The sequence below is a fragment of the Melanostigma gelatinosum genome (assembly GCF_949748355.1).
Source record: "Melanostigma gelatinosum genome assembly, chromosome: 3".
Taxonomy (NCBI): Eukaryota; Metazoa; Chordata; class Actinopteri; order Perciformes; family Zoarcidae; genus Melanostigma; species Melanostigma gelatinosum.
The window spans coordinates 18,170,440-18,198,416 of NC_136636.1; the positions used below are offsets into that span (position 1 = coordinate 18,170,440).

Sequence of the window (27,977 nt, forward strand, 5' to 3'; positions counted from 1 at the left end):
ATTTGTAATGCCCTGACAGGTGTATCAAAGACAACACAGTAAGGATGCCCAGTTTGAACACACACACACACACACACACACACACACACACACACACACACACACACACACACACACACACACACACACACACACACACACACACACACACACACACACACATACACACACGCAGAGTCCTAAGAAGAGATGTAACAGGGCAAATTGAGTGAAAACACCTGTGTGGGGGGATAAAGGGTATGTGGGGGTTATGATATGTTCGATTTGGTTTTTTTTTTCATTTAGACATTTCCTTTGCACTGCTCATCTACAGCTAATACACTTTTTGTATTATTTTTCAAATATTTCATTCAGTCATCAGACTTCAGATCAAATGTCGTTGCAATTTTTTTTTGCAATATGCATATACAGCTTTTTTAAAATGCCATCTTATCTGATCCCATCATTTTATCTATAAAGCCTCATCATAGATACAGTAGAGGCATTGAAACCCTTTAAGAGGGAAATGTCAGTATCTAAGAGTTTTTCCCTCTTCGGGATAACTGTGATGCTGAACTATGAGATTACGTTAAATAAAAAGACCGGAGCCAACACTCTGTTTTCCTTCATAATATTTATTCTTAAAAATGAGTAAGCAGACAGTTCATGTGTCCTGTGAATACCAAAATGTGTATAGAACAGTACAGAACAGTAAAACACCTTTCATTATATTTCTATAACAAGATCTTTTGAGCAACATATCAAAAGTCCAATCAAAGGTTGTATTCTTTTTAATACAGCAATTATTTTTAAAACATCTTCCATGTAAAGAAGTAGACCACAGATTTCTAGAAGGAGATGTACAAATATACATCAACAAGATCAGTGTTAAACAGCAGGCTAGAATTTGCCAAAGCACACAACTATTAACTTGCACAAACATCAGTGATGATCAGTAATGCAACCACGCCAGCGGGACCAATCACATGTTCAAGAGGATGTCACAGCTTAGACAGGAGGGGCTATCCTCTATTTCCCTCGTCACTTACTCGATCACGCACTTCCTCAGCTCGTCAATTCCTTATTTCTTTCCCTGCTTTCTTTGCCTCCTCCTGAAAAACTGTAAAGATAGACATTTGAGTTTCATTCTCTCAGATGCTCTCCTCTGATTGCATTTTCATCAGGAAACAAAGAACAGTGGGAAGAAAGGCTGAGAGGTGAGAAAGCCAGATAAAGCAAGGGAGGACAACTCAGAGTCACCCGAGTGCTGATTGGATGAGGCTGTAATGAACTGAGATTGATCTGAACAATGAGACCAGCTCATTGACTCTTACCACAATAAAATGAATGACAGGAACAGACTGTGCTTTCACTCCGGCATCGCCTCAATCAGCAAAATGAAATGATGTATTCTTTTCAGTGAACACGAATCAATAGCAAGACTATCGCTGATGCTTAAGTCTGAGATGAAACACAAAGCATTCAGCAGCATCACAGTTTCATACAAGGCAAGTGTTATTGCTCAAGCAGTGATTGAGAGAAGTCAAAGAAAGAATTGGAAAAACATTGGACGAGGAGGACAAGCAGAGGTTGAGCATGAGAAGGAAGGACAGGGGGAGAAAGGAGAGAAGGCGAGAAGGGTAAAGAATAAAAAGAGGGGGGAATAGAGGACAGATGGGTTTTAAAATGCTCAGCCGATGGGCGTGCATCTACTCCTTTACAGGCAGAACTGCAGGGGTGGAAGCCCGTCTGTCCGTCACTCTGTGTTAGGCTCAGCATAATTGCTGTGAAATGACAGAAACCCACGACTTATAGGAGGGCAGCTAGAGGAGGGAGAGAGGTGTGTTTTTAGACTCAGCCTGCGAGTCACTCACTATTTGTGGCCGTGTGGAGCTTTGTAGCTCAAAACGATAGATGTCCAATTTAAGATTTCTAAAAGAGGAATGCTTTTGCAGGTTTTACGAGTCATTTTCCTTCAACGTTCATCTGAACCTCCAGAGAAGAGATGTCTATTTAGAAAGAGCAGTGCAGTGGAAATCAGCAAAGCCCTCAAGAACCTAATAAATCATAACTTGATGGTGAATATTCGAATAATATTATTCAATTACAGCAGTAAGCAGAGTTTTTGCTGATGTTGCTTTGCAACAACAATGAAATCAAGTAAATAAGAATCACTGAAGGCCTAAAAACCCTCACAGTCACAGCTGGTTCAGATAACGTCCGACATTTTGATGGCAAAACTCTTTTTGTACAACTAAAGTTTAACTTGCAGGGTATGCCCTCAGTACTCTGGTAGAGCTTCAGTACGAACACATACTGCAGTATTCTCTTAACACACAAAACTATGTAGAATGGTCCCCAAGCTGCTACATCTTAGATGGTCACATTTGGGTACCTAGTACCTAATAGAGAGGCACAGCACTTTGCCAATAAATGTACAGCGTAAGTCTTTTGCAACACAGCACATTGGTATCGTTCTACAGGCCCAGACACTCGTGTGCCCAGTACTGACAAAGTACCAACACAAGTTTTAACCTTAAATTGTACGTCATCAAACATATTTTAAAATATTAATGGTTAGAAAAGAAAGAAACAGCTGCTTTACTCACAATGTTAACTGAAAAAAACAACAACAAATGTGTTATGAAAGTTTGTGCAAAACATAAGCAGACTACGAATAATGTGATAGCTTTTGCTTTCTTTTTCCTTTTTTTTTTTACAAAACAAAAACAACACTTTGAGTCATTTGTTTCCTTTCCTGTTGTGTGTAGTGGTGGATAATGTTGTTGTTGTTTGCTGTAGTTGTCATTTGTTGGACTTATTGTGAAGAGGGCAGGCAGCTTGGTCGGTCAGTCAGGCGGTTGGTTAGAAATGTGTCTCCTTCTCTGAGATGGTGGATACTTTTCCATCAACCTTAAGCTTTGCATCGTTGGCGGCATAAGGACTGAGGGCGCCGAGCTTCCCTCTCATCTTCAGGTCCGGGCTGGGAGTCGTCAACTTCTTCATTCTCTGCAGAGAGCATTGAGACAGAGAAACAATGGTATTTTTCAGTCTTCCACCACAATGCTTTTTCGGATAACGGCATAAAGCAAATACAGTTCATGCATATGGTCATACTCTTTGAAGGAACTTAAAATGCATCAACAAAAAAATGTATCCAGATATAAAATGTCTGTGTCAGCGATTCATTTGTTGACAAATACAGTAAATCAGCTTTTTATGACAGTTTATCAACTAACCATTTCCTCATTTGAATAGACATTAAACTAATCGGTGATTTCCTATTCATTAATGAGCTACTTCAGGGATGACCAGGTAAATAGAAGCATTAATAGAGCAATAGAGCATTAAGACACTCACACAGTTTGTTTCATAACATACTGCTATCATATCAAATGATGAAGTATCTATTCCACTCATTTGACAATGTCATACTAACTGAATAGTCACTGTCCATAAAGGACTGCACATGAAAATATATGAAGCTGTCACAATATATTGGCATTAAAAACATACAGATATCACAAGTATCAGTCCTCTGCTTTTCATTATGCCTCAGGTCTGCTGAAAGCAGTGATGGAAGATAAACTGTGTCAAAATCCCTCTGAGAAAGTCAGATAGATCCAAGCGCTGGATTATTTTAAGTCATGTCCTTCATTACGAGGTGAAACGGGTTGCATCTCTAAAACAACAGTCACTGTTTTGAACAAGGAGTGCTCTGCTATAATTGGCTTTGCGTTATCCTCCAAATATTTTGCTTGCGAGGTACATCTATTGATGATGACAGTCATGGCCGCAAACCTTGTAATCCACACTGCATTTTGACAATGTTTGCCATGGGGTCAGATTTGGGGAAATTACCTGATAGATTAGTTGAACACACAAAGAAAGGTTCTCTATGTCATCAAACCGTTACCATTGCAGCTCATCCTGGGCAAATTGGCAATATGAGACTGAAGAGGCTGATGGAAACTATGGTCTCTCTATCTATCTATGGTCTGTGCAAACCAAATAAACACTACATCACATTTCTGGCCTTTGGAAGAAAAAAACAGTCTGGTTTTTCTGTAGAAAACAAATGTTTTTTCTCAAGATTGAAAGTTGCAGGGTTTAGTTGGAGGCTACTCATCATCAACAGCATTGCTTCATTGATTTAAAAGTAATTACTGGTATGTTAAGAAAGTGCATTTGTCAACGACATTAAAGCTTCATGCAATAAGGCATGAACATTACTGTTTTTCTTCAATGAAAGAAAACCTTGTAAGAGTTGTCCATGTGTGTATGTGTACCTCAGAGAAGGTGCCAGGAGTCTTCCAGATCATCCAGATCATGCCCACGGGGATGCAGACCATCGAGGACATGGCCATGAACCAGCCGATACCATAGCCCCAGTCAGGGTAGGTGTACACGTTGTTGTACTTCAGCGGCTTGTATTTAATCAGGAAGAACAGGAAGATTGCCTGCAGAAATTGAAATTAGAATCCTATTTGTCAATGTTGGATTGGAAGAAACAGATGCATTTATCGATGACTGAAGGTTGCACACTTTGAATTCATAGGCAGTATGGTTCCGTAGCAAATACAGGTCTAAATAAATGTAAGGCCACCCACAATAGACATGTACAGAATAAGTCATGTGAAAACAATCCAAAGCCATTGTTTAAAATGTTAATACCTTCACCCAAACCCAGATACCATTTAAGCTGTATATGCGGCACACTGTTGTTGACAATTTTTTTCCCATAAATAAATGGTAACCCAGGATCCATCTGAAAGATATCAAAGAGCATCCTCCCAATGTGTCTGTCCTTCATCACTATTGAGCTCATCTACATGATATGTTGACGATGCCTGATTTTGTGTCTGCAATCAGACTCACAGAACAGATGCCCGGGGTCAGGATCATCCAGCACCATTTGATGAAGAAGACAGGTTTGTGGCCAATCATGTCCTCAATGTTTGAGTAGAATCTGTCACTACCTGAAATGCAAATAATGTGTCACTCAGAGTTTCTGCATGTACCATCAAGATAATGATGAGATCGATGTCTGTTGACAGTTTAAAAGACATATAGCCATCGAAATAAAGCTGCTGAATAGATGTGGATAACATTTTGTTTGAAACTTTCTTTGAGGAGGCATTCTGCATTACTTCATGTAAAATGTTCTTTTAGTATATATTTTAATATTTATATGCTTTTAATATGTATATATAAATACACAAATTGTCTGCTTAAATTAGACAACAATTAAATGTGATAATGTCAATTGCAGGAGAGCATATCAATTAGAAACAAATGCACTACACTATGTTTGCTCAATAAAATACAAAAAACCTTTCACACTGCTATAATACCAAACTATCAAGTTCAATATCTCACTAAAAAGATGTGTGTGCCTTGTATAACTCTAAGTGAGTGATGCATGTGTTTGTGCCCATTCTCCAGCAGAGGGCAGAGAAGAAATATTATTTCAGCAGAGGGTAAACGCATGATTCAATGTTTGTGCAATGGCCTTTCTCTCTGCTGAAATGTGTGACAGTTAACATAAGTAACATAAGTTGTAATTCACTATCCTGTTCTACACATGACATCATTGCACTTCTGTCCATCCGGGGAGAGGGATCCCTCCTCTATTGCTCTCCCACAGGTTTCTTCCTCTTTCCTCCCCGTTAAAGGGTTTTTTTTGGGGAGTTTTTCCTGTTCTGATGTGAGGGTCCCGGGACAAGAGGTTGTCAAATGTGTACATATTGTAAAGCCCTCTGAGGCAAATTTGTAATTTGTGATTTTGGGCAATACAAAAATAAATTGAATTGAATTGAATTGAATAAGAAAGACGATTGTTTTCTGAGATGACAAGGGTGAGAAATAAAAAAACACATTTCTGTGAGACCTCCAGTTATATTTCAAGTTGAGACTGTTATCTTACCATACACCCAGCCGATACATATGGACTCAAATATGGCCACAAACAGCAAACACATCCCACTGGCAGCGTATGCGTCAAACAGCTGGAAGACGTACATTCCTCCCTGATGGGACGAGACAGGTGTCAGTTTTCTGTCACAGACACTGTGTATGCATCAGACTTGGTTTGATCACATCAAATATGAAATTATTCATGTTTTCTTAAGTTGGTTGTCGGGGCCGATGTCATAGTGACATATGGTAAACCAATGTAGAAAGCAGCTCGGGCACTGATATTTCTTTTAACAAAAATTTGAATTTGTCCCAAAATGACCATGGTTCTCATGGCCTCAAGAGGTTCTAAGCTGCTGTGGTGTTAATAAAACATCTATTCAGTAATCATGGATATTTCTTTGGAGGGCTATTTAAACCCAAACTACACACTGTTCTTTAGTGGTCCACTATATCTCTGATACATTGAGAACATTTTAAAGCAAAGTACTGTAGAAAAGCAATTTCAGCCGACAGCACGACCTTTTTGTTTGTTCGTTATAAGATACTGCGTTATATGTGATCTTCATGCCCATTTTGGGAAATACTCTAATTTGATATACCACACTAATATCTGTCAGTTAAATATGTAACTAAAGCAAGCAGCTGGTTAGCTTAGCTAAGACTCGCCTGATTTTGCCAACAGGTTAAATTTACGTTAAATTTAAACTTTGACCTTACCGTGATGACAAAACTGGTCATCGTTTGCGCTATTTCAATCGTTTGTGCTAAACTAGGCTAACCGTCTGCTAGCTGGAGATTTGATTGGACATACAATACATATGAGAGTGGTATCAATCTTATGATCTAATTCTCAGCAACAACGCAAATATTCAAACATAAGAATATCACCAAAATGTCTCAGTGAGTGTCTTCATCCCCATATTTCAGCCGGGTATTGAACTTTACTCCCAGAAGACCTTCTGAGCGGTTATTTAATCCTACTCCAGGCCTCTTGTGACATTTTATTCACGATGGCTCTTTGGTGGCAGAAAAGAATAACGTGGCGAGAGGTGCAGGTGCTGAAAGACGAGTAAAAGCCGAGGGGAAAATTGGTGGTGATGATGAAACAGTCTACAATGGCAGAAAGACTGAGAAAGTCCTGCACTTTAATATTGCATTCAATTATTTCCCCCTGTTTCATCGCCATTATGGGCCACCAGAGAACAGTACAGCATGTTTACAGTGGGGATGGATGGAGAGCAGTGCATGTGGACACATGGAAAGCTTTTAGTGGATGAAAGACCTTCTTCATAGTGTTGGGAACAAGAATCTCTTCCGTTATTATGACTTAAAGATGAAATGTCTTAAGAGCACAGCAGACCTGGTGACATGAACGTAGCTCTAAATGACCTTTAGGATTGAAACATGATAAACTCTGGATCAAATGATTTTAATCCAACAGGGCCACATTTTTTCTATCATATGGATTGTTGACCTTTTATCTAGAATGTACCTGGCTGGGTTTCATCTCAGACTTTAGACCTAAATTGGTGGTAGTGATGATGATGATGATGATGATGATGATGATGATGACGGTGATGCTGACATGCCCTCATAGAAAAGATAAGAAAAGCATGAAGTGAAGGTAAAACCTCCCCAGAAGTGCAAACCTAATAAAGCAAACCCAAAAAAAATAGTATAAAAAAAAACTGTTGCCCTCTTTATTAAGGGGGCGGTCGAGCAGAAATCTAACAGCACCATGAATTATATTTATACAACCACAAAAACCAAAATTATATATTTTCTTTCCATCGTTTTTAGGGTTCTTTCGTCATAAATTATGACAAAAGCTTTGAATGTAAAAAAAACCTCAAAAACATTTGGTACAGCCCAAGCTTCCAGTCTACATCTTTGACTTGTTTGTTTCATACTTCATGTACTGTATGATTGTAGCAGTGTAATGCCAAACAATCATTTTGTCTCTTGGTGTTCTTAGGCGAAGACGTTCTACTTTCTTTTACTTTCTTTTGCTCGCCTCTCCAGATGATGTAAACATGTCTTCCTATAGCTGAGTCTTACCTCCATACACATGATGAGTCCTATGAGGAAGGAGACTATAGACATGCCCAGAATCAGCAGCTCTCTGCGGTAGCCTCTCCTGAAGGTCTCCGGGTACATGTCCACCACAGCTGTCACTAAACTCTCCACACACACAAACTGCAAAACAAAACAGATAAGATAATTGTTTCAATGGAAACATCCTTGCATTTAGTTATGAATTAGTTGAGAAAAACAATACTATGGTAGAGTACAGACAACGTAGTTATTTCATAGTGGCTTAGTATTCAACAACTGAACAAAATCCAAAGTATAAGATAATGTCAATACATATTTATAAACAGTGTAATTTGAGCCAAAACATCAACTCAGCCGCCCCCCCCCCCTCACCCCTCTCTTTTTTTAGCAACCTTTGAATTTTATTAAAAAGTTAAAGATTCTCTATATTCTCATATTGTGACACCAGTGTTCCTCACCTGACTGTCCAGACCGAGGAAGATGAGCATCAAAAAGAAGAGAATGGCCCAAAGTGGAGACAGTGGCATCATAGTAACAGCCTTTGGGTATGCAATGAATGCAAGACCAGGACCTGTACCACAGAAAAACACACAAAAAATCATAACAGTAGTCATATTACAGCAGGTGAAAATTTCAAGACTGGAGTCTGATGGCCTAATAGCAACAATCATAGATTGGTCCATAAATCTTTCGCTTTTCAGTTACACCCTATTTAACCTTTGCTGGCATTTCTTTTAATGTTTAGTGAAATCAGTTGATCTTTGGACTTACAGCTGTCTATTTGACAGTGCCTTAAGTTTAACACTATTTTCCTTGGAGTCCACATCAGGCTTTAGGCTTTTTATTGTTATTATACTAATTTTATCATTGGCAAATGATTGTGGCGTAAGCAGGATTATTCCAATACAAAAACATCATCAAAAATCAATGCAGATGCTCGTAAACCTCCACTTGGCAAAGTGGTTTGAAGAGCTCTCTCAACAAAACGCTGTCTACAAACTACAGGCAGATAGACGTGTAAATATACTGTAAGTGCACAAAGTGGCACAATGCCTGATCTTGGGGGAAATGAACGAGATGAGATGAGATACAGTTGTAAAACTGATTCAAAATAAGAGCTGGAATGCCACTGCGTTATTTAACGCCTACATTTTGTGAGAGACCCTTAAACACGTTATCTAAAAAATGTAACTTTGTCCTCACCATGCTCTGATACAAAATTCCAACTCTCTCGCTCTGTCACATTCACGAAATCATTCATACTGACTTGAATAAATCATACTACGGTGGTCTAAGAGCTGAGGTGAAGAGTGTGGCATTATATAACTGGTTATGTTTGTCCATTTGTCCACAATACAATGATTCAGACAGGCTCTCTGCAGTCTACAGTATGTTCTACAGTCTACAGTCTTGGACTTGATACTTGATGAAGAAATGTGATCGTTATTCTCTCACCGGATTCTGCAACAGCCTCGATAGGAACATTTTGTTCGTAGGCCATGAAGCCCAGCACAGAAAAGATAGCAAAACCTGCTACAAAGCTGGTGCCGCTGTTCAGACAACACAGCATGAGGCAGTCCCTGAGGAGCAAGACAGACAGACAGAGAAGGAGATCACACTTACTGTAAGAGCTGTGCCCGGACCTGATACTAAAGGCAACGCAGACTTTCTGCCTTATATATTCTCATGCGCGAAACTACTGTGTGATGAATGGAAACGACATAGTAAGTGACAATCCATTCATTCTTATCAATCACCTTTCAAAGGTAGGGCTTTACCTGTATTCTGGTCTTACCGGTAGCAGTTATTGTTGTAGGAATTGTAACTTCCCAGAGCAGTGAGACAGCCCAAGCAGATGGCATAGGAGAAGAAGATTTGGGTTCCAGCATCCACCCACACCTGAAGGAAAAGTGGGAGTAAACAAACAGTACTTAAACAGCTCAACAACAAATCATTGTGAAGAATAACAAACAGAAAGTATGAATAAATAGTTTTTCCAGCAGAGAGAACAACTATAATCCTCTTTAGCATATCGTCTCGAACTGTCCTGGAGGGGAAGGGTGAACACCATTCTTCTAAAATATATTCAGACACAAATCAAAGTTTGAGAAACTCTTAAAGCATCTTAATGCTTTGCAGTTAAGGGTTACATTTCCACCTCATCTATGCTTCTCAATATACATTTTTGTGAGATTGTTTTGATTAATTAAATCACAGAATTACAAAAAGTAGAACAGGATTTCCCATTCAAAAAAGATTACCATGAAAGGTCAAGAGGTGACTTATCTGCTGTAATGAAACCCCATATTTCTTTTGTTACTCCTCATCTACCTGATTTTCATCATCTCAGTGGCTTTGTAATGAAATTATGGCTCAGCTCAATCTATTTCTTTGCACACAGTGGAGCAGCATAAATCATGGATTAACATCCTAAAAGTAGATACAAAGTTTTCCGGTGCCTAAATATTCATATTTCGCTCCACCAACTCTGGTCCTTTTGACTGTTTGGTGGGGATTAACTGGGGACAGCTAGAGTATAATTAAGGGTTTACTTAAACATTCAATATTTTTGTCTGTTGTGGGAAAAGCATTGAAAAAGTAACACGCAAAATGTAAGCTTGATTTATGCTTGTTGCTTTTGCAAGGATGAAAGAATACAGAAGACGTGGGTTTTACGATACACCGCCCCCTACAGGTTGAGAGAATATCGGTTTGCCACGAGGAGAAAACTGCATGGAGTGTAAAATAACTAAACGTCTCATAGTTATGATTCTGCTTCAGCTCATTTCTGTATGGAAAGCATAAATGAAGCTTGAGATGGTGAACATAGTAAATATTATACCTATGTAACTTGCAAATGTTGTCATTTTCATTGTGAGCATTGAACTCAAAGCAACACTGCACTTACAGCCTCACAGAGCCACTATGGCCGTAGACCAGGGGGGCCCAAACCTTTTTCCCTTGGAGGGCCAAAACTGAATCTTAATGGTGGGCCACGGATAAAAAGCAAAGATGTTCAGATGCAAAGTGGCAATACGATCCCAAGATCCCTTAATTGGATGATTTTTTTGCTTTTACAGTGTTAAATAACACATTGCCATTTTAATCCCAGTCGCTTTCTCCCAGCGTACAGCTTTCTTTTCAAGCAATCTCCAAACAGCCGCAAACAAATCTTTCCCTTTCAAGGTGCTGCAGTGTCTTGATAGAAGCCAGTTATTGTGTTCTGTTTATCTTTTCACTCGCAAAAACACAAAAAGCTGCACTGAATCTGAATTACCACTGCTCTCACCCCAAGCTGTTGAAAAGGAAACAAATTCTGCACCTTTTGCACTTTTTTTGCACTATTATGTCCTGAGACATATCTTCAATGTGGTGTGTTAGTGTTTTCTGTGACAGACTAATTTGGGAGAGCAGAGAAGAGTGCCTTGTTGTGTGCAAAGTTTAGCTAGCAGTTCGCTGGTCTTTGGCAAAAAAACGCATCAGCTTGGTGCATGTTTCATGTCGCAGTGACGATGGATATTGCACTTCTTCAGTACAGATTGCTTGAAAATGAGACATAATTCACGTCTGAAAAAAAAAGTCTTTGTTTGAAATGCCCCTAGTCCATGTGCCACTCTCTCCACCTCTCCATTATTGTCTTTATTCTTTCCCGCCAAAGTGTCACTCTGCTCACTGTTCTCAGATCATAAAAATAATAATAATAATTAATTAGGGATCCTACATATTAGAGCCAATAGACCATATTCACATCGCCACAAAATTAAAAAAGCATTAACAGATATTTCTTTTACATATTTATTTTATTAAATACAAAAAGTTTTTCACTAGAAACATCTTGAGGGCCAAATCTAACCTCATGGAGGACCAACTTTGGCCCGCGGGCCCCGTTATGGGCAGCCCTGCTGTAGACTTTAAATCTTGTTGTAATTTGGGCGTCTGTAAGACACATATCCTCACAAGAAAAGCTCAATAATTGGTTGCTCATATATTCCTGACAAGCAAATATATGTGGTTATGTAAACAATGACTGTTCTCTCTAAGCAGCAAAGTTGGAAGGAGCTTGACAATGTTGTACCTCACAAAACCTGGAAGCATTGTGACTTTGACGCTGACAAACAACCTATTTAATCATTTAGGTATGATGTTTGTTGTTCCGTAATCAACTGCCACACTAAGATGTCCCTGAGTGAACTCCTATATAAGGGGATCATTAAAGATAATTCATTAATCTTCTTTAGGGTCGCGGCGTAGTCCAGTACACACTGGGTTGAAGGAAAACATCCTAGTTAGGTCCCTGATTCAAAGCAAAACAATTCAGAATCAAATTGCCAGTAAATGTTTGATGATAAGTAAAGATGAAGTGTAATGCAAGACCTTTATCACCTTCTTTATCCCGGCCAATAGGTATAATGTGGGCATGGGTCAAAGTTTTTAGATTTACAGGCTGCATGGGGATATACACATGCAAGAGTCTTCACTGAGACAGTGAATTGGTCAAATATGCATTATTATTAAACTAGTTTGAAGTTCAGCACAGGACCCTAGAACCCACAGGATAGCACGGTGTGCAAGCAAATTCAAACTTAATGTAGCATTGGCTCTTTGAAAACTCTCTCACATCACCATTCAGCCACTAATCTCATTTCCCCACCAAAACAATTAACAAACACACGGTCTTCGCTCCCTCCTGAGAGTAACCACGGTAACTTCTGTGACCTCACAAACACAGGACTGTTCCTGTGGTAGAACAGGCCTTTCTCTCCTAATGTTCATTAATGTTCCCTTTAGTTCAGCCCCGGCTGATGGCCGCACGGCGCAGGAAAACCTTAGAGGCCCAGGCGCAGAGAGAATCACTTGTTGATGTTGTGCCTAATTTGGCCGGCTTGTGTTTGGTCGTGTTGAGACTCTGGCTCCACCAAACTTTTCTACTGTGTGAAAGCTGGATGACATTGGCTGTAAGATAGTCTTCTTGTAATGTACTGATGTCGCACTCTTTGTATAATTGAGATCCATACAGTAGGCAATACTGTTATGTGAAGTGCAGCAAGATGTTTGGCTGAAATAAATCACTTAGATTTCACTCGCCACTTTACCAAATAATCATCACGTTATATTACATTCTACAGATGGTGCAAGCAGCAATGAGTCAATGAGGGATGTTCTTAGCTTCTGATAAACAGTCAAATGTTTTGTTCTCCTACTTCATTACTCGTATGTATATGTCTTAAATGTAGATTTAGGGTGAAGAAAGAAACTTCTGTGTCAACGGTGTTGTAGTGTCAAACTCTACTGTACATCATTCTGCAAAGAGAATGTCAAACATCCCAGTAAAGTAACAAAAAGCAAATGGGTTTTCTACCCATTACAAATGAAACTGGTTACCTAAGTTATAATTTTTAAAATGTGCATATTGATGCTGTCATGTAACAATCTTGTCTTCTAAGTCATTAGTCGTCGGCATGCTGTTGAGTTTTCTACAACTATTACTGTTAATACTGTCTCAAATGCTTTAGATTCACTGAAAAATGGATGGTTCTTAGATAAAATAAAACAATACTGCAAAGATCAAATGTAGCAGACTGTAGTGCATGAAGGTTGTTCATTTAAATCAAATGTAAACTCGTCTCAATAAAATCAATTTGAAAATGAGTTTCTCAATAGCTGAAAAATACACTCCATGGCAACTAAACAACACAGAAGCGTGATGAAGCTGAGAGCTTTACTGTTTTAATTTAGTTTTGAAGCTCTTTCGGCTACAAAGCTCTAAAACTTCCACTTTACGTGACTGCTCAGCATCTAACAGTATAGACGACATCTTCAGCTAGCTGCTGGATGTGTAATACTTTCATCATATCAACTTTATGAGGTGATAATAAGTCCCCTACGGCTCAAGTGGCAAAACATGAGCTATTACATTGAAAGTATTAAAGTTTTGAATTTAACAATAAACCCTGAAGGGACTATCTGTACCTGAGCCTTTAACACATCCACTGAGTAGGCTTAGCACATATTACTGTCTGGCTGATGTCTGTGTTGTCCGTCTCTTTCGATAAAGAAGGGTACCACACACACAATAACATGCTGGGCCTTGCTGTTCTTGTATATTAAGGGAAGATCATGTTCTGATGCTGGAAATAAGGAGCGGAATGAAAGTTAGATGGTAGGCTTGACTAGTAAGAGGCTGCAAAGACACAAACAGCAACAGAGTCTTGGTTATAGCAGATGGAAAGATAACACGGAAGGAGGGAGGGAAGAAAGGAGTGTGTGAAGTGCAGAGAGGAGTAGTGATGCACAGTGCAGGGGGATGGGGGGAGAGAATAGATAATGCATGATGAAGTTCAGGGGTGTAAAAAGAGCAGGTGACACACACTGCACACAGCCTGGTCAACAGAACAGAACCCTGATTGTCCCTTAGGAAGCTAATTTAACATCGGTGTCAGAAGTAATGTCTTCCTCTGCCAAACAGCAGCACTTCTTTATCACCTTCCTTCACTCGCTCTTTGCTTGTCGATCCATTTTGTCTCTCTCTCTCTCTCTCTCTCTCTCTCTCTCTCTCTCTCTCTCTCTCTCTCTCTCTCTCTCTCTCTCTAACTTAACTGAATTTCCAGATGCAACAATCATCTCACTGGACAATAATTGGAAGATAAAAATCAAACATCATGTTATAGGCTTACTTTTTTGGATATAACAATGCAGTATAACTGGTAACAGGCAGTTTATCAAGAGTTAATGTTTTAGTCTTTATATACTGCATTATACCATCCAAGCCGGGATCGTGGCTTGATACTGTATGTTCTTAACACCTTTTCTCACCACAAGGAGCTGCTTGCATCCAGTCTTGCTTGTCTGTCTGTACAATTACATGCCGACTCAATTTCTCATAATTTCAGAGGCAATAATGTGTCCTTGTTATCACATCCAGAGCGTCTCACACCATGGACCGGCTGTTGCCGTTTAGAGTTTAAAAGAGGTGTTGAGACAGGATTGGAGTCTGAACAGGAGGAAGTGATTAAATATGATATAATCTATATAATATGATATAACCTGACCATTCAGTCCAATTATTTCAAATTTAAAAAAAATGCAAATGAAAATCATAATTGTAATTTATTTTGCCTGTTGAAAGAACAACTGTGGTCAATATATTTTATCAGCTGCAGCTAGTTGGCTGTATCAGCTCCATGAATTGAAAACACAGTTTCCACCTGACTTTTTTATGCTTCCGTCAGACTCCTTCACTTGAGTGCTACTTACACCGAGGCCGAGGTTAAAGCTGTATGTCCCAGGCAAACTTAATAATAACCGATTTTTCCTCTGAGATAACGATAGATTACTACTGCAGGTGCAAGAGTAAGCTGCACATGCTAACGATTGCTGTTCACATTACAGCCAGTAAACACACCGTGTAGTCACTTCCTTACAGTTTTGCTCTTGTGTTAAATCTCAGATATTGCGCTTGTTACAGTGCACATCACTTTAACATGCAGGGAAATCCAAAGCTTGACAGGTCTGCTAAACCACATAACAGTAGTTAATCTGTGATTGCACCATCGCTGCTTGAGGAAGGGGTTCAATGAGAGGTCAATTCTGAAGTCATGTCTTTCCATCAGTCTATCTATCCATCCATCCATTAGTCCATCCATCCATTAATCCATCCATCCATCCATCCATCCATTAGTCCATCCATCCATTAATCCATCCATCCATCCATCTATCCATCCATCTATCCATCCATCCATCTGTCCATCCATCCATCTATCCATCTATCCATCTATCCATCCATCTATCCATCCATCTATCCATCTATCCATCTATCCATCCATCCATCTATCCATCCATCCATCTATCAATCCATCTATCCATCCATCCATCCATCTATCCATCCATCCATCCATCCATCCATCCATCCATCCATTAGTCCATCCATCCATCCATCCATCCATTAGTCCATCCATTAGTCCATCCATCCATCCATCCATCCATTAGTCCATCCATCCATCCATCCATTAGTCCATACATCCATCCATCCATCCATTAGTCCATCCATCTATCCATCCATCCATTAGTCCATCCATCTATCCATCCATCCATCCATCCATTAGTCCATCCATCCATCCATTAGTCCATCCATCCATTAATCCATCCATCCATCCATCTATCCATCCATCCATCTATCCATCCATCCATCCATCCATCCATCCATCCATCCATCCATCCATCCATCCATCCATCCATCCATCTATCCATTCATCCATTCATCCATTCATCCATTCATCCATCCATCCATCTTTTCCGCTCAAACTCTACATCCATATCGATTCATGTTGTCATGACACCCCATCCACTGACATTTTCTGCACTGTTGCTTTGCGGCCCGAGCAGTGTTCCTTTTCCAGACGAGGTTAAGGAGTCTGCTCTGTGTGTGTGTCTGAGTTATATGTCGATGCACCACCTCTATTAGCCTCAAATCCTGAACTGTCAACTCCTCCAGGCTCTCAAATCTCACTATTTACCTGGCCGTTGATCATCTCATCACCAGCAGGAAGTGTCAGCACTGCTATGATAATCTTGGCTGTATATTACTGTGAGCCACAGTGAGGCAAGGCAAGGCAAGGCAAGTTTATTTGTATAGCACATTTAACAACAAGGTAATTCAAAGTGCTTCACATATAAAACCATTAAAAGCATCAAAACATAAGGCAAAAGAAAAGGAGATTTTAACAATTAAGAACATTCATTGCATTAAAACATTTAAAAAAAAACAGTAGTATCAGTGCCACTACAGAGGGGCATATAAACAAAGCCAAATGTTGATAACTAAATGGAACATATTGCCTTTGTTTTAGACTTTTGCCACAAGAGAGGTGCCATTTGGTTGTTTGGCTATGTTATGCAGAAAAACAACAGGACTTGGGTTTTCTGGACTTGCAGTTCCAACTTGTGCCACCAGCAGCAAGAAAAGTAATTGCAGCCACAGTGTATCTGTAAGGGGTGGGAATCAACAGAGGCCCTACGATACGATATTATCACAATACTTAAGTCACAATACAATATTATTGCGATTTTGAGATATGCGTATTGAGCCAATGAACCAAAATATTTATCATCATCATCAACTATTTCCTTTTACTTCGTTTAAGTCATCTATAGTGGTGATGAAAAAATCCTAAAATTATTAATTTTTATTATGTATTATAAGCTGCTTAGAGCTCGTGTTAGGATGATAAATAGGTCAAATTCACTCTCTAATCTCTATTTATGTTGCTGTGAAAACTTATCCTTCAAACAACTGGATTTATTCAAGTTTCTCACCAAAAACTACATTTTACAAGATAGCATTTGAACATATCATGATGATGTTTTAATTTACTAAAGATAAGATAAGATAATCCTTTATTAGTCCCGCAGTGGGGTCTTGGTTCCCCTCTGAAATGCTTACAGCAACGCTTCACTGTCTCAAACACACAAAAGTAACTGGTGCATTCACGAAAGAGGAGATTTCACTGCACACAAACAAACCTCTATGCAGGAAGCAGGACACCATAGATATCGTAGCTTCTTTAACTTGACGTGATTTATATAACCGCAGTTATGGCAAAATTGGTTAATCCCGACATCCTTAATTGCAATATTAATAGTTTATGCAATAAAATATCAAAACTTGGTGTTTGTGTACCGATACAATATTGCCATGCAAAATACCGCAACACTATGCAGCATCGATTTTTTCCCCACCTCTAACAGTTGTATTCGTAGACATGATATGCCTTCTACAGGCAAGGACACCAATAGCTTCTACAACCTTGACAAATGTGCCACCATGCAGCTAATAAGTGTTACAACTCCATTTTCTTTATCGCTGCAATGTGTGGGAAAGTCTGAGGTTATATTTTAAACATTTTACTTTTTTGAAAGAGGCAGATTCGTAAACTGTTTGCCATAGATGAGAGTGATACTTTGGAAATAAGCCTACCTGAGGGTCAGAGAGTCGTGAAATGTCCGGGTAGAGGTAGAACTTGATGCCTTCGTATGCTCCTGGCAGAGTCACTCCTCTGATCAGCAGGACCAACAACATGACGTAAGGAAATGTAGCTGTCACATACACAACCTGTAAGTATAAATATGCAGATTTGGAATATTAATTTATATACAGAGTTCTGACACTGTCAGAACTCAAAGTGAAGCAGTGCAAAGCAAAACACCTTCCAACAGTATTCACAGCTTAATAATTTTGGGCTTTAGTCAACATGGCCATGTTTCACAAATATATAAGATAAAATAAGATAATCCTTTATTGGTCCCGCAGTGGGGAACTTCTGCGGGACCAATAAAGGATTATTAGTCCCGCATATACATATACTTTGAGTACAGTATGTACAGTACAACAACTGGTAGGGTTTCATGCACATCACTCAAGTTAACTCCACTACAGTGCATTCAGTGCAGTACAGTAGCTAACCATTAAACCAACACTCCTTTTTTATTGAATTATTCAGGTTTTGCAGAATTGTGCTCAACAGCTCAAGACTCTTAGAAATCTCTTGAACAAAGACCCTGGCCTCTTGGAAGGCAGAGGCGGGCCGCATACATCCCCTGGCTTGCTGGCATCCAGTCAAAGTCCAATTGAGGGCAGAACAGGACAGAACAGAGCCAGGCCAGGAGACTGAAAAGAAAAGAAGGCTCCTCTGGCCCTGTCTCTTAAACAGGAGAAGCCCAGAGGAGTGATGCTGGCAGTGTGGGAAAATGTGCTTTTCTTTGAAGCACGTAGAGAAGTGCATGAGTGCACACACACACTCTACTTCATTCACAACACTGAAATGGGTGTGCGCATACTACAGACGAAGATAAAGTAGATCATTCACACATACGGGCCTAAACACACACACCCATAAACGCATGCACACTCCAATTAACTGTACAACCCTGGTCACATTATAACTGCAAGCAGCATTTGGATTTGAAGCATTTGATATATTGAACTTCTTAATCCAACTTTCAGATAAATGCAGCTTGCTTTTACAGTGTGGGGACAAGTGTGACCTATGTGAAATGCCAGTTAAATCTTTATTCTGCCCTCCACCACTCATAAATGGATAACATTCGGCTTTACTGAATATCCTTAATATCCTTCACCTTAAAAACCTGAATCAAAAGTTTAGAAATAAATTAATTCCTAACCAAGGTAGTGCTTGAGCAGTAAGGATGCACAAGACTTAATGAGGCTGTCCGCACGAAGCTTTGTTAATCCTAGTGTGGCCAACGGGGAAAGTGTGGGAAAAGTTGTCTCCTGCCTAGCAAATCTCTCCTTTAATTTGTCAAATAAAACGATCACGCATCCTAAACCTTCTTGACAATATTCAATCTCTGCATGCACTTTTGGTGTTCCACAAGCTCCATCCAGCTCACCACGGGTAAACATTTAAGCCACCACAAATTTACTGGTCAAACTTGCCCCTGCCTCGCCGTAAATCTAACAGGAGGGCTTAAATGCGAGAATGGCTGGCAAACACAGCCAACAAAAGCAAACAGCTTAGCAGAGTCGGAACTGAATGGGCTGTAGGGTCTGTGGAGAAGAAAGCACTTCTCTCTCTTGCAATGGGTGGCTGTGGTTTATTTCTCATAGCAGGAGAGAGCGAGAGAGAGAGAGAGAGAGAGAGCGAGAGAGAGAGAGAGAGAGAGAGAGAGAGAGAGAGAGAGAGAGCGAGAGAGAGAGAGAGAGAGAGAGCGAGAGAGAGAGAGCGAGAGAGAGAGAGAGAGAGAGCGAGAGAGAGAGAGAGAGAGAGAGAGAGAGCGAGAGAGAGAGAGAGAGAGAGAGAGAGAGAGAGAGAGAGGCAGCCGAGGCGGAGGCTGAGGGTATACTCTGCATGCCCCTCATGAACGTCCTCCTTTCCTCCAGTGAATACAGAAATCATTCTTGGACCGGCTGCTAAAGCCCAGCCATGAAGAAGCCTTCTCCCCTCTTACTTCACAGCCAGACAAAAGACACTTCAGGGAGATATAGGCATTGCCGCTTGGTTGTTTCCCCCACCCCCCGTCATGTAGAATGTGAATCCATTCATTTTTCCTCACACACCTCTCTTCTTTTCTCTTTACTCTCTTTCGGCCCTCTCTTTTTTCACTCCATCTCTGACTCTCTACTCATTCTGGCTCATTGAATCTGAGAGGAGTTTCTTTCGTCGAGCTGAGTGTCCAAAGCAAGGTGCAGCATCCTCACTATCCTCCTCAAAGCTGCTAAAAGAGACTCAAAGGACATTCAAATGGATGATGGAAGGAAGGGTAAGAGTAGGTAGTGTAGTCTTTCATCTTTTATTTAGAGGGGGGATGCATATATAAGCAAACCTTGTACAACCAAAGTTAGAGCTGTGTCCGTACACTCTGCACAAAGTTAACATGTTTCCAGTGGGTGTTAGCCTCCACCAGGGTTGTCCCTTGTCACCAATCCTGTTTGTGATTTTCATGGATAGGATTTCAAGGTACAGCAGGGGCGAGGAGAGAGTCTGGTTTGGTGACCTCATGCATCTGTTCTCTTTGCAGATGATGTGGTTCTGTTGGCTCCTTTAATAAAACATGAGCTTCTGTACTCTCTAGGGGCGCTTTGCAGCCAAGTGTGAAGAGGTCGGGATAAGAGTCAGTACATCCAAGTCTGAGGCCATGGTTCTCTGCTGGAAAACGATGGATTGCACCCTGTGGGTTGGGAGTGACTCACTGCCCCAAGCGAGGGAATTCAAGTATCTTGGGGTCTTGATTGAGTGTGAGGGTAAAATGGAGCGGGAGACGGACAGGTGGTTCGGTGCAGGGTGTCAGAAGTGCTGTGGCCGTTGTACCGGATCTTGTGGTGAAACCCTCGATTTACCAGCCCATCTACGTTCTGACCGTCACATGTGGTCATGAGAATGAATGAATGACATTGCGGAAATAAGCTTCCTTCGTATGGTGGCTGGGTGCATCCTTAAGAGATATGGTGAGGAGCTCAGACATTCCGAGGGAACTTGGAGTAGAGCCGCTGCTCCTTTGCATCGAATGGGGCCAGCTGAGGTGGTTTGGGCATCTAATCGGGAAGCCTCCCTTCATAGTCCAACTGGTAAGAGGCGCCGGAATAGACCCAGAACACGCTGGAGGGATTGTATATCCCGTCTGGCCTGGGAACACCTCAGGGTCCCCCAGGAAGAGCAGTGAAGCGTTGCTGGGGAGAGCAACATCTGGAATACCCTCCTAAACCTGCTGCCCCGGCGACCCGACCCCGGATAAACGGATAGAAAATGGATGGATGGATGGATGCATGTGGCCTCTTGTGATGGTGTTGTTTTGAGGACAAAAAAAGGAAAGTGCTTTATCTTGTGACTGTTTCAGTGTTTAGGAAGAAAATTTAAAATTCTAAGTGAATAAAAAATGGCAAAGTAGCATGCACACGTATTCCTGCACATATACAAATTTCTCCATCATGAGTTGAACGATGTGACAACAGCGTTACACAAATATTTCCTCCTGTTTAGCGTGTGAAAACATCATGCAATACTTGCCGTTAAACCGCATAGACTTCCACATACTCACACATAACAGTAAACATGCATTACTCAGTCTCACCTTGCCAGTTGACTTGGGTCCCTTCCAGATACAGAAGTAGCAGATGAACCAGGCCAGGAACAGGCACATGGCGAGCTCCCAGCGCATTCCCCCCATGTGCTCAATACCATCTGAAATCTTCAGTACTCTGCGTCTGATTTGGTACAGAGAGCAGAGGTCATTTACAATTTAGTTAATACTCTTGTGTGGCACAGGTATAAGCCTCTTTAAACACTTTCTGAAAAATGTGATGTCGATGTATTGAAAATAGAACTTCAGTCAGTCTTCAGGTATTAATTGCAAATTGTGCAACTTAACTTACAACACAGAGGACGGATGATGAAAAATAAATATTTGCTTGAGGCTGCTCAATATAAATAATAATGTATTTTGGTCTTGTTAACCATAGTTTATAGTTCAGTTCATGCATTATTCAACCCCACAAAGTCTGTCTACTCCTCAAAACCAAAACATTGTCCATCACCCCAGTTGGCATACTGCACTAGCTGACAAATATAATATGCAATGACATGTTTTTTCTTGAGCCTCAGAACTCATCTAAGATTTGTAATTGAATTGAGAAACAAAACAAAACAATTTCTTATTTGCTTTGATCACTAAATTACCTTTAATGTGTTTTATTGGTTCCCCATGTACTTGCCCAGTCACTCAGGATGAGTGTAGCTCAGTCATTAACACTGCCATCCTGACCAAACCATACATCCACTTTCTGTCAGTGACTCAGAGAGCAGCACGACGTCAAGGGGAATAACCAGCAGTACTGGATGACCTTAAAAATCGTCTGTGATTCACACTGCAACTTCCTCCTGTCCATGACCCTGATCCTGCTGCTAACCTGACAGTTAAGGATACAACTACAAGGTAATACAACCCTCTACCTAAAATGTTTCAGTCACTTTCCACCTGCCGTCTGATAAGTTGAAGTATCGAGCAGCTGTCAGCATTTGTTCTGTGCCGTTTATTCGTTAATTTGTTGTGGAACTGCAGTGTGGAGTCCAAAGCAAATTCCCCAATGGGACAAATAAAGTATATTTTGAAATGGCTAGTTTCAGCATGCTGCTCGGCAGTAGTGAGCCATCTAGCCAATGGAATCCAGTAGTAGCTTGTAGTGTGTTACTGTAATAGTATAGGTCTACTACAACTGTAATGTTCTTCCCTGCAATATAAATGTAACAGTGTAGGTGCAATATAACGAGCAAGTTGTCAGCGATTATGACATCATCTTGTCAGCGGTGGTGAATCAACAGTGTGTTTCCTGTTTGTTGAAGCAAAGCCAGGCAACAGCATTGATGGTGGATGAGAAGTGAGACTCAGAGCCATAGGGCTACATGGGGCTGCCAAATCTTTGCCACCGAGTTCACCCCCGGAGCTCCTGACCAGCCATTGATCATTGTGACATGTTCTTGGTGGCCGGCCACAGGCTAGGTCCAACACAGCCCCCCATGTCAGCCGAGAGGGCAAGATGTGAACAATAATGTGTGTAAATTACTTTTGTATGATCTATATAAAGGTATCTGTAGATCTATCGTCTATAAATCTATCGACGTATATAAATCCGTTTCATATGGGTGCAAAGTGCTACATATTTCTACAAGGCAACGTGTGTGTGATTATGACGGAGTAGGTGTGCAAGTCTCTCTGGTAAACAATAATATCTAGTCATTTTTGAGGGTTCGTTATGGCTCAATCTACAGATAAGCAAGCAGAAGATAGATATCTTCTACCTGGTCCCATAAATAACCATCATAAAGAGACTCAGTTGCGTTAGTTAGTTTTACCAAAGAAACAAATACAATTTTCCTTTTCACATGTGTGAACTTTTGAAATGTAAAAAATAACACAGTACTGCATCCTCTTGGTTAAGAGACCTCAAGACATCTGCATTGTCTTGTGTCCAGTCTTTTGTTTTGGTTCCTTCAAAATTATGTGTCCAGACATATCATTACTTTAGTGATGCACTGGTACAGTTATTGCACATATGTACAAAATTAATCGCATATTTACGAAATAATGTCGTTGTTTGTGAGTCTTTCATCAAACTCTATTTCAGTGAACAATCTTTTTATTTTAGTAAAGATGGGATGATAAAACTGTGCAACGTGATTTTGGAGCACCAACGTAAACATTCATACAGATGGCAAAATACAGCTTGTTTAACTTACTGCTCTGATGTTTGTTTATGCTGTATATATCGTACAAAACATAACAGTCTGTCTTGGCATGGATCAAACAAAGCCTGGTTGGTTTCTATTTTTGCCAGTAACATGGTGGTTCTCTTTTTGGCCATTTCCCTTGGGCATGGCGGTCTCCGGGGTTAGGTTTATGTTCTTTCCCGTTACACAAATCATCACTCACTAAATTTTGATTTAGAAGCACAAATATATATATCACATTTTTTTATTCAACCATCCGACTGCAATATACTGTTTTTTTTAATCTAATTCGATTTTACCCAGCAGTGTAAACACAGCCACTGGCAGCGGGACAGGAAGTGTGGTCAGCATTACACACTGACAAGGCCTGATCCGCTGCCACACACATGGCTCTAGCTGGGAGACAGCTGGCCTACCAGGGCCTGTTGACACACACATATGAAAAGGGCTGACTAATTATTGTGGGAAATGTTAGGGGGGGTCAGTGTAAGTCTGGAGCTATTAGAAGCTCAGATTTTCAACGTTATAATACATTAACCCTTGTATGGTGTTCGGGTCTGTGGGACCCGTTTTCATTTTTCATCAAAACAAAAAGAATATGATTCATTATTTTTTCAAACTCAGACTTATTGGCCTTGGCTCATTTTCTGCAAAGAACATATATCAGACAAAATGTTCATCGACCGCACACCGTAACCCCCCCGCCTACACATTTATATTACATACAGGGTGTTCGGGTCCACTGGACCCGGGCTAATAAAAGTGTGGAAATTGGAGGTCCTATGTACCTTCAGTCTGTCCTCCTCATGTCTGGGCCTGCTGTAAGGAGGGGTGGACAACATGGACAAGCTGGTGTCTACCTACAGCTGCAAGAGGAGGACCCTACGCTGGCCACTGGTGATTTTCTTTGACACACTGGACATCTCGGCGTACAACGCCTTTGTCATCTGGATGGCATTGAACCCAGAGTGGAACAGAGGGAAGCTCCAGAGGAGACGCCTCTTTCTCGAGGAACTTGGAAAGACACTGGTGAAACCACAAATCCTGAGAAGACAGCATGTTCCGAGAACCGCCGCCTCTGCAGCCACCGTGAGGAGGATTCAGGAGGACAATGCTGGTGCCCCATCCACCCAACCTACAGAACCACCATCTGCAGAGCCTGAGGTAAGTGTGTGATGCTGTTGCAGTATATGTTTGACACTCATACCTTGCGAGACAGAGGTTTTAGTAAAATTCATGATCTTTTCATCATTCTAGGTTGCGGCCGGCAGCAACAAAAAGCAACGCTGCGAAGTGTGTGGACCCAAGACGGACAGAAAGACGCAATATACATGCATCAAGTGCAAGAAGTACATATGCAACACACACACAGTAAAACTCTGCCACTCATGTGTTGAATAGGCTGGTATGAAAAGGCAATGTGTTCTACAATGTAATGTGTTCAATGTAAACTGTGTGTTGTGCTGTGTAAAATGACCTGATTACCAATGAAATTCAATGAAATTCAAATAAATAAAAGTCAATAGTTATGAACAACCTTGCTTCATTTGTAAATTTGTTGAATTTTGTCCACTCATATCTTGATTATAATTGATTTTCTTGATTTTTATCAACAAAAAAAAAAACGAGTAGCACTTTAATTCGTAAATGTGTTATAACAAAGTTAAAAGGCAAATATTAACCATATTTGCTGTTTATATTGCTTCTAATTGGGATGAAGAAAACATCTGTTGAGTATTTTAACGTAAAATAGTTTGATTGTGTTGAATTAAAAACCCAAAAATACAGCGGGTCCAACAGACCCACAACACCTGCTGAGTAACAAAAAAATGAACACCATACAAGGGTTAAAGGAGATGCTGTAGACTGCCTGAACTGCATCTCCTTGTTGTGTTTTTATACAAACTGTGATGTCATTAATACTTTATACCCACAGAGATGAAAGCCATCCTAACAGTATGCCCTCCGATGGGACTTTGCACACAGAAACAGAGCGTGAAATCTCATATAAAGACGAATGAACATGACAGAACACATGAAAAAAATGTAATGAACAATGTACTCACTCCCAGAACTCAATGACTGGAGAGGTTGCATTGGGGTTTGTAATGTTGGTGGCATTTTCTCCAAAGCTGTCCTGACAGTTCTCTGAATACACAATGTTATTACTTTTTAGTGCGTCCTGCAGGTAGAGATTTAGATATGGTATTTCACATTAAACCCTATGAGGTATTTTCTATTTAATTTACTCTTGAAACAAAAAAGATGCACATGATTATTTTTGCACACAAGAATAATTTCCTCTCTTATCCACTGTTCACTCCTCCTACCTGTATTCCAGTAGTGCCCGCAGTTAGCCCACGGCAGCTCGGTGGTGAAGCAGTTGAAGAGGTAGAAGATGGCCCAGGCAAGGATCACTACATAGTACACGTTAAGATGAGCTTCAATCACCTGCGTTGCATAACCAATTCCTGAAAAGGCAAAGAGACACAGATGTCAAAAGAGACACAAACGAAATTAACAATTGCAGCACACCTTGATAAAGGATGTGAAGTGCGGGTTTTCTCACCCTCAAATAGTGGGCAGACTTTCCTCCAGCAGGTGATACCTCCCTCACTGGTGAACTGACCCAGGGCAGTCTCCAGGAAAAACAAAGGGATACCGCAGCACACAAAGAAGATGACATATGGAACGAAGAATGCACCTTTAGGCACACAAAAGAAAAATATTTACAGAGCGTGAATCAATAGAAAAGTCAGATAAAACTTTAAATGAGTGCGACAGGAGCAATTCACAAGATTTAGATAAAAGCACTCGCTACGATGACACTCTCTACTGCAAAATGACCTTTTCATGTGATGAATGGAGGATCTATACGGTGTTGTCTAATGGTGTCTATTAAGGGAAACCACCTCTTTCATGAACATGATTGTGCATAATGGATGGAATCATAAAGGACATCATATTTGTATATTTCCCATGCCATTTTTTATAAAATCAAAGCCCTTTTTGGTATGATAAAATAACTTGTCTTACCTCCTTTACTCAGGAATCTGCCATTTTAATGACCATATATTATCCTACTTATGTGTAATCAGAGGTAATATTCACTGATGTGTTTCTTTTCTTATCTTGCCTTTTCAATTCATACCTGTTTTGCCTCCTCCTTCCAGCAAGGGAGCTTATCTTGTGTCCACCTATTTGCTAAAACAAAAACCTCTCCTACTGCCTTGACTCTTTGGTGTATGTCCACAGATAATTGAAAACGTCTTTACCTCCTCCATTCTTGTAGCAGAGGTAAGGAAACCTCCAGACGTTGCCCAGCCCGATGATCTCTCCAGCCACAGACAGGATAAACTCAATCTTGTTGTTCCAGTGGCCCCTCTCATTGTACTGCGTTTTGTCTACGGTGGAGCTGGTCCCTTCCGGGTCTTTGCCATCCTCTGGTTTACCGTTTATAACGGGCCCACTCTTCTCAGCTGTCATGACGCTCCAGCAGCCCGCTGGACAAACACAAGAATAGTGTAAAAGGTGACCTCATAACCGAAAACTGGATTTAGTGACTTCCTCTGGAATTTGTATCTTTCCTGCAACATCTGAATGGGACTGTCCCATCAGTGCAAAACCATGCCCATTGAAAAGTCCATGTGAAGGTTCAAATCAACAGAAGTCCAATTAATGTTCACTTATTATGCAACTGCATGGCCCTGTATCAGCCATGTATCTGTATAAAAAAAGAACAACGTGGAATTAAGTGTGACGCCTCATCAACTATTCATTCAATTGAAGGACAACAACATCATGAATAAAAAAGTAGAAAAGACATTGTACATTCATGTTAATGTTAGTGGGCAAATCAATTAACCCAATCATCATTATAGGCTGTTATTATACTTACTGAATGTAAGTTAGCAGCCTAGTAAGAAGTTAGGTCATATGTCAATACAACAAAAACAAATGTATCATGCAGTAGAAAGACATGAAACAATCCGTTGCTTACTCACCGGTCTCCTATGGAACAGTGGCAAACCTCCTTTTGGTTCCTGTGATGATGCGCACAAACAATTGCCTTTACAAAACACAGGGTGGTTAAGCCTGATCAGGGGGGTGAAAAAAAAGGAGAGAGGGGGCAAAAGAGGAAAATGAAAACAATCTGGATCCGCGTTGAGTAAAGTGGTGGTGGTGAGTCTACCGTCTATATAAAGGAAGATCCCAGACGTGGCAGAGTGACGGTAGATCTTGCTCCATGCAATGGAAAACCTGCAACTGCGCTCCCACTCTCCAAGC

General features: G+C 40.5%; 1 protein-coding gene across 1 annotated transcript; it reads right to left on the minus strand.

The window, feature by feature from the left end:
• Window positions 1–618: 618 nt before the first annotated feature.
• Window positions 619–27,937, minus strand: slc6a11b (solute carrier family 6 member 11b). The gene is made up of 15 exons (XM_079265955.1): window positions 27,695–27,937; window positions 26,966–27,193; window positions 26,260–26,394; window positions 26,021–26,161; window positions 25,757–25,838; window positions 21,538–21,670; window positions 17,927–18,061; window positions 9,749–9,852; window positions 9,409–9,533; window positions 8,412–8,524; window positions 7,957–8,094; window positions 5,906–6,008; window positions 4,858–4,958; window positions 4,269–4,439; window positions 619–2,988 (listed from the first exon to the last, which is right to left on the minus strand). The coding sequence occupies exons 2-15, from the start codon at window positions 27,174–27,176 to the stop codon at window positions 2,845–2,847; spliced, it is 1,836 nt and encodes a 611-aa protein (XP_079122081.1). The 5' UTR covers window positions 27,177–27,193; window positions 27,695–27,937; the 3' UTR covers window positions 619–2,844.
• Window positions 27,938–27,977: the final 40 nt, after the last annotated feature.

Coding starts and splice junctions, on each gene's coding strand:
- slc6a11b (XM_079265955.1), bottom strand. CDS start 27,176: ATGACAGCTGAGAAGAGTGGGCCCGTTATAAACGGTAAACCAGAGGAT. Junction 26,162..26,259: donor AGTCTGCCCACTATTTGAGG/GTGAGAAAACCC, acceptor TTGCCTTTTCAG/GAATTGGTTATGCAACGCAG. Junction 8,525..9,408: donor CGAGGCTGTTGCAGAATCCG/GTGAGAGAATAA, acceptor TCTGTGGTACAG/GTCCTGGTCTTGCATTCATT.